The following is an 8,060-nucleotide window of genomic DNA, read 5'->3' on the forward strand; positions in this document are numbered from 1 at the left end:
ATCTGATCAAAATTTTATTAGCATAGGGTTAACCCGAACCCAAAAACCCTGAACATTCTCCGCATTTTGGGCGGATCTAAGTGAAGGTAAATAGGGGAGGTGTCACAAATATGATTCAATAATTCGAGTTCGAGTGGTTAGAGTTGTTGAGGCCATGTGTTCAAGACAATCATATCAGCATATAGTAAATGTATGTATACACTTCTATAAAATTTATCTAATTGTAGTAAAATGACATATTTAAATATATATCCTCGAAATACTACAAAAAATATGAACCATTACATGTATGTCCCACTCAAATTTAACTCATTACTTTTTTATACATAACTAACTCCCTAATGCCCAACAAAATAACTTTATGGATCCGTCATACTTTGTGTTCGTATCGTTGTATTACCCAATGCACAACAAAGAGTGTGGACAAATGCATGTGGTGTCTAATTAGGAAAAATGTTTAAATTGTTAGAAACATTGCTTGTATTATGTTCTGTGCCCTCCAACTCTCCCATGATGGGTTTGAGATTTAGATATTATGGTCAACTCTAGACATCTAGGGATATTCATGATTCAGTTCGTTTTTTTACTAAAATCGAACCGAAACAAAAAGAATTCGGCTTTTGATCAACTAACTTACATCAACGATTTGATTCTGGTTTTTTCGATCTTTATATTAAAAAGAAAAAAAAAATTATGGTTTTTGTTTTCATGAAAGATTCTTTAAACTTCAAGAGTCCAAAATAAGTGTGTATGTGTTTGAATTTGCTCATATTAGTATGTCAACTGTATATGTAGAAGAAATTATATTAGTATGTCGTTAAACTAACCATGATATGTGTAATTAATGTTGGAGATAAAAAAAAATTAACAAAAAGTATTTAGTCAATAAAGCTTTAAATGACAAATATACGAAGGGAGTAAAATGAAACATTATTAAATAAAGATGGTTGATTGTATTAAAATTGAGCCCAAAAAAAATTAATACAACAAAAATGCCCAAAAGCAAATGGTAAAAAGTAAAAACACCAATTGAGGTCGATTCCTAATATTCAACCTTTCAAAAACATCTGATTAGAGATACTCTACCAACATATTTGATGTTATATCATTCACCACATCATATCTATAGAAAAAAATTATAATAATAAGAAAAAGTGTTCAGCATAACTTTACACCAAAAACAGTGAAATTTTGGTTTTGGGTTAAAGATGTATGATCACCGTCAATTTCTAATAATGTTTTTGTAGTTTATATCATGTTGCAAAAATTAATTTGTTTTAGTCGTTTTTTTCGTAAGAATCATATATATTACGTCTTTAGACAAGAAAAACAAAATGTTAGATTGACGCATTCAATGAACACTTAACATGATTCAACTCTCTATCCTATCTAGGGCTGTTCGTTTGGATGGATCGGTTTGATCTGATCCAATCAAGTGAATCCAAATTGATTTCGGTTTTCAAAACATGGATCCAGATAGTCCAAACTAAATTCAAATCTAATCCAATCCGATCCAATTACAATTCGGTTGGATCGGTTTTTATAATTCGGTTTTCAAAAACCGCAACATTTTAAAACGACATATAATTATAATATTACCGAATTTTACACAAGAAGTGAAAACAAATTATTTAGTTTTGATTTGAAATTAATAAACAACTACTAAGAAGGTATATTATAGTTAAATATTTTATAGATAGAAAACTTTTGAGAGAAAATGCATATTAATGTTTTTTATCGGGTGAAACGTTTTGAACCTATTTGAAAAAATAAATTACAAAGTTAATAAATAACTATAGATATATATTAAATATAAATAAATAATAAATGTTTATTCGGTTTTTTTGGACTATTCGGTTCTTATTTTATAAACCAAATCCAATCCGAAATCCAAAATAATAATTCGGTTTTGTTAAAAACAAATTCAAAAATCCAAATATCCGAACCAAATAGTCCAATCCAAATTGTCCAATTGGACAATTCGGTTTTATCCAAATAGTGAACAACCATAAATTCCTATCGAGACACGCTACATGCATTGATGCATGAAAAAGAATTCAGCAACTAATGCACAAAAAAAGGGCTCAAAAGACATATATGAGTATATAACAACTCCACTATTTTACACATCACATTATCACCTGCAAATATATATACATATGACCCGGTAGTTGGTTCAATACAAGTAGCAAAATAAATTGCAAAAATATAACCGAAATAGTAATCGGTTTTTAAAATCATCATATTACCTCCCCATTCTAAACTAACCATCGTAATCGTTAAAATACGAAAAGAACACTCAGACTTCGCAAAAACAAACGATTTTTTCCCAAAATCATTTATTCCCGCAAAATCCAGTATTTTATTTGCATTTACACTATAATAATAATAATAATACCACGATGGTGGCCATCCATGTAAGCAGTCCTACTCTCTGGTACTGACTGCCTACATCTCACCTCCCCTACCCCATTCTAACGGGACTGGGTGTTGCTATGGTTATTGTTGTTGATGCTTTTAGATTGCGTACAGTTTTTTGAAATCATCGTTCTCCGAATCTGACTGTCCTGACACGGATCCCGAAAGCGACTTACTACTCCTCGCAGACCGACGAATACTTCTCAAATTATTAGCCTCAATCCGATGCATAATCACCCAATAACACATTGTTCCTAAAGTCGAAGCTAAAGTCAACGACCCAATAACCGTGACACCAACCGCCAACCACTTCTCATTTCCAACAACAATAAACGAAAGCGCAAGAAACGCAATCGAAACAAAAACACACGCCAACCACATCAACTTATTAATAATCGCCATCACCTGTTTTTTCGCCCGCCGCTCCACCACCACAATCGAGGTCTGAACCACCACCACCGCCAACGATATAAACAAAGCAAGCGAGTCAAAAAGCAAGAAAACAATAAACTCGGGACTCGAAGCGATATTTCCTTCACCCAAAGTGAAACCCTTAGGGATTTGGTTTGAATCATCAACGTATTGACCGGGTAATTGATATATGGCTGCAAAAGTGACTGTAGCGATTAAGACGGCGACAACGGTTGTTGAATTTATCGCGTTGTTTAGGCTTTCGTGGTGCATTTTGTTGATTCGTTTTCCGATTCCTTTGACTCTTTTGTGAGTTTTGAGGGTGTGCGCGAGTTGGTCATGCACTTCGTGTTTGATGTCGCTTACGGTTTGTTTGAGTTCGCGAGCGGTTGAAGTCAATGGCGCGGTTTTTTTCATTGATTTTGAATTTACGAATCCGTGTTCGCGTAAAATTGTCGCGATTTCGGGTCGGCGTAATTTTTCGGCTGTATCGAGGGCAGTTTCGTCAGATTTGTTGACTGTGTTTTTGTTGATTATTTCCTTGTGGTTTAGTAATGCTAGAACAATCTGCAAATGAAGCAATGTAGATGAGTTGTTATGAATTTTGACCTCAAAAGTCAAAGTCAGCTTTATTGAAACAAGAGTATGATAATCTTTAGAACAATCTACAAATGGAAGTTTGTGTAAACTTTTTCACTTGTTGAAAAAATTATCAATACTACAGTAAAAATCAAAGAAAAACCTACACCTTGACAATTTTTAGTGCTAAACGTATAAGAATATTCAAGTCCAATTCTAATCTAAAAACTAGTATCTTGACCTCAAAGTCAAAGTCAACTTGCTTAAAACAAAAGTATGATAACCTTTAGAACAATCTGCATATGAAGCAATATTCATGAGTTCTTAAGAATTCATAGGTCAAGACTCAAGACACCACCTTTTAAAATCATACTTTGTGTTAAACTTATAAGTAAATCTAAAAACCATTATTTTAACCTAAAAGTCAAAGTCAACTATCTCAAAAACCTTACACGTACCTCTTTGCGACCCTTTCGTGTAGCTATATGCAACGCAGTGTTCTCCTTTTTATCAACCATGTTTATTAATCCATTATCAACCGCAACAAGTTCATTAATAATATCCACATTTTGCCCTTTAGCAGCCATATGAAGTGCCGTTTGTCCCTTTTTATCAGCTCTAGTGGCAATTTCAGGCACTTTTTCCAAAAGTGCTTTCGTCACTTCCAAATGGCCCTTTCTTGCACATGAATGTAAAGCGGTTTTAAGGTTGCTTTTTGCGATTGTAGCCATGCTACTATTTTTCTCCAAAAGAAACTTCACCACCTCAATATGACCTTGTTCACAAGCTGTGTGTAATGCGGTTGTGTTTGTTTGATCGAATGTCATTGAAAGCTCGGGTTGTGCTTCCATAAGAACTTTTAATACCTCTGAAAAGAAATAAGTAAATCGGATTTTATGTTAGAAGAATCACATTTGTTGTAGCATGATAAAGGTAAATTTACAGAAAAACCATTATGTTTTGGGCTACGTGGTATTATCACCGGTAATTTTCAAAATTAACACGTGGTTATATTAGGTCAAACATGGTTAAATTAGAAAATAATACTAAATTTTATGGTTTGATTGAAAAAATAAATAAAATGGAAGTCGTTAAACTATAAAATTGCCAAATAAATAAAATATCAATGGCGTTTATTTAGTTTGTCCTTTAAGATAAATGTAAAATTACCTAATTAGCCTTGATTATCTGGTTCTGAATCCGATTATTCAAAGCCAAATAGCTCCTTATGCTAGGTTCGTAGCTTAGGTTATAAAGAACTCGTACCAATCCCAAGAAAAAGTTACTACTTTGACTTTTTTTAGGTCAAACTTATTACTTTCTGAATTCAAGATTGAGTGTTGATCTTCTTACAATCCAAAGATTCTATATTTTTAATTATATTTGTTATATACTAGTCGATGGGAATCGGGTTTTTTTTTTCTTCTCAAGAACTAATATAGTAATACATCAATTCTCAGCTCAATTTAAATGGATTTGACCTTAACGATCAACGATAAACGAGAGAATTTAAAAGCGAAAACAAGTAACAAGAGCTTGAATTCGAATTCATACCAAGATCTCCTTGTTTGGTTGCGATATGGAAGGCATCGAACCCACTTTTGGCCTTGATACCAGCTGCCTCAAGGTCGTAATACTTCATCATCTCTCTCACCAAATCAACGCAACCGTATTCAGCTGCAACATAAAGAGGGGTTTCGCCTGATTGATTGGTCTTCGACAACAATTCATTCAATTTTTGTTCATCTGTGCTACTTAAGATTTCCACAGCTGAATTTATATCCCCTGCTCTAATTGCAATATGTAACGATGTATCATCTTTTTTCTCCATTGTTCTAGTTCTGCTTAAGCTCTGATGGCGGTTTCCGGCCACCGGAGAATCCATCTGATTGAATTATAATCAAAATCGTCGTATCCTGATGAAAAAACCCAACTTTAATAAGTTATGAAATAAACCCATATCAATCACAATTTTCAGGTGGGTTTAAGTTGCTTAGATCATTGAACAGCTGTCGTGCTCGCTATTCGGTTTTAATAATGAAGAATTCATCGATCATAACTTAGAAATTGATCCGAACCAGAGGGGAAAAGGTCAAAACTAACCTAACTTGAAAGAAGAAGCAACGTATTGGGCGACAGATATCAAAAACTGATTTATAAATCATTAAAACTTAAATCCCTACCTGGGTTTTGAAGAACAGATTTTGTTGATGACTGGATCACTCAAACCATATTGGAAATCGCATAGAGAATTAGAAACTCTGAGGGACAAATGAGCAGAGCCAGCAAGACACTGGGGAGAATGATTAAAGGGCAGAAGAATCAGAGAGATGAGAGGTGGATTATTATTGGATTAATTGGTTGAAAATGGAGGCAAGCAAGTAAAAGTAAGTGTAGTAATTTCAAAGGATTGGGGAAGAAAAAAGTGGGGTTTAATAGAAAATAGACATTAAGCAATCATACGCATTCTTTATGTGGTGGTGGTCTCATGGATGTTCTGAATCCTAATATTCGTTTTTTCTTGCTTATGATTTGACTATTTCGTGAAACCTCTTGAATGTTCTTTAACCATGAATGACCAAAAAAACCATTTGGAAGGATTCGGTTTGGACCGGAACCGAACCGAACCGAACCAACCAAATATTGTATCAAACCAAACCAACGTACACACAAATGGGTCGGTCATCGGTTCTAAATATTTCTATAATTTCGGTTCCACATGGTTTGGGTTTTATCCGGAACGGAACCGAAAGTTTAAGAGACAATTATAAATTAAACCAGATTTTTCAATATAATTCCACTTGGTTAATTTTAAGACAAAACTGTAAAAATAATTTTTGTGGTTTGTATTTTTTCCGGAAACATGCCTAAACCTTAATAAATTTGGATAAATGGTCATTTTGAGCAAGTTTCTTTGTAGAATTGGTCTAATATCTATTTTGTCTTTCTAATTTTTTTTTCAATTATTTTTATTATTTTTTCATTTTTATTAATAAAAAAAATCCCCCAACCCATCCTATCCCTTTTATTATTAAATAATTTGGACCCACCACTAGGATGTGCATGGGTTGGTTTGAATTGGTTTTGGATCCAAACCGAAAGTGATCGGTTTCTGGTTTTCAAAACTCAATATGGTCGGTTTTTGGTCGGTTCAGTTTTTTCAGATTTTGAATTCGATTTTGACAGTTTTCCAGTTTCTTGGGTTCAACTCATATACTCATGGGTTATGGGTTTAAACTTATGGGTTCAGGGTCAAAACATTCATAATGGTATTTCAAAGCTTTTCTTGATTTTTCTGAATAAGTATTTATTTATTAGACTGGAATGAGTGGGAGGGAAGCTTCTCTCACTTTTTGTGGGCCATACCCCTCTTTCCCTCACTCTCCTTTCCCTCACCTAAAAGCCAAGGAATTGGTGGGAAGCTCTTCCCTCACTTTTTTTTTTTTTATATATTAAATAAAATAAATTTTTTTATTTATAATTTTTAAATTAATATCAAACATAAAATTTAATTAAAAATAAAAAGCATTTCATTAAGTAAAATAAAAATTACATTAACCCTAATATTTAAATAAGTAGAAAAAAAAACCGCAAAAAAAAAAAATCAAACAACCTACGACATAGTAAAAATTATTAATTAATATCCTAATTTTATCTAAACCTAGATACGTCACTCGGAATCATCGTCTTCGTCCTCGCCTTGATCATCTGCATCATTCTCCCCAGCGTCACTCTCGTCGTCGGAATCTTCACTCTCGACGAACATATCAGAATCCTCGTCTGATTCGTCAAACAAATCATCGTGAGATAACTCGTGCGGGGGCTGAATATGAGCCCTATAAATGTGCTCCACCAAATCAGCACGAAGGGCCTGATGAATGTCGCGATTGTGTACTTCTCTTCTATTCACCCTATACTCTTGTGTACCAACGGCTACTCCTTCGACATTTGGCAAAACTTCATTTTCGTTGTATCGGCATATCGCTCTTCCTTCGTCTTCAAGAATCATATTATGCAATATGATACATGCATATATTACGTGTTGTAACCTTTTCACCTCATATGACCTTGCCCCGACCGTTAGTACTTGCCAACGTCTCTTAAGTACACCAAATGCTCGCTCCACATCCTTCCTAGCTGACTCTTGCGCCTCTTTAAACTTTTTCCTTTTCGGGTCGTTAGGACATGTAAACGATTTCACAAAAACAGACAAGGGAGGATATATACCGTCAGTAAGATAGTATCCACGCTTATATGCTACCCCATTTGCTTGAAAAGGTACATCGTGTGACTTTCCAAGTTAGATATCGTTGAATACAGGCGACTGGTCTAGCACGTTGATGTCATTGTTTGCACCAGCTGGACCAAAGAATGCATGCCATATCCAAAGATCATGTGATGTGATAGCCTCTAGAATGATCGTCGACTCTTTGTGGTCGCCTCTCATGTACTGACCACGCCATGCGTTGGGGCATAATGACCAACTCCAATGCATGCAATCGATACTACCTAGCATTCCAGGGAATCCATGTTTGCCTTCATGCACCGTATACAATTGGTGGATATCGTTGATAGTTGGTTTGCACAAATATCGTTGCCCATAAACCAAACAGATCGCTTTGCAGAACTTGTACACAGACTCCCTCATGGTA

At 34.5% G+C, this 8,060-nt stretch overlaps 1 protein-coding gene across 1 annotated transcript; it reads right to left on the bottom strand.

Annotated features, from left to right (window-relative positions):
- Nucleotides 1-2,104: 2,104 nt before the first annotated feature.
- Nucleotides 2,105-5,864, bottom strand: LOC145119329 (ankyrin repeat-containing protein At5g02620-like). Its single transcript, XM_079054981.1, has 4 exons — nt 5,592-5,864; nt 4,963-5,324; nt 3,867-4,276; nt 2,105-3,396 (listed from the first exon to the last, which is right to left on the bottom strand). The coding sequence occupies exons 2-4, from the start codon at nt 5,291-5,293 to the stop codon at nt 2,518-2,520; spliced, it is 1,620 nt and encodes a 539-aa protein (XP_078911107.1). The 5' UTR covers nt 5,294-5,324; nt 5,592-5,864; the 3' UTR covers nt 2,105-2,517.
- Between the last annotated feature and the right edge of the window lie 2,196 nt (nt 5,865-8,060).

The sequence above is a fragment of the Lactuca virosa genome, chromosome 6 (genome assembly GCF_052849685.1).
Source record: "Lactuca virosa cultivar CGN04683 chromosome 6, Lactuca_virosa_CGN04683_v6, whole genome shotgun sequence".
In the NCBI taxonomy this organism is placed as follows: domain Eukaryota; kingdom Viridiplantae; phylum Streptophyta; class Magnoliopsida; order Asterales; family Asteraceae; genus Lactuca; species Lactuca virosa.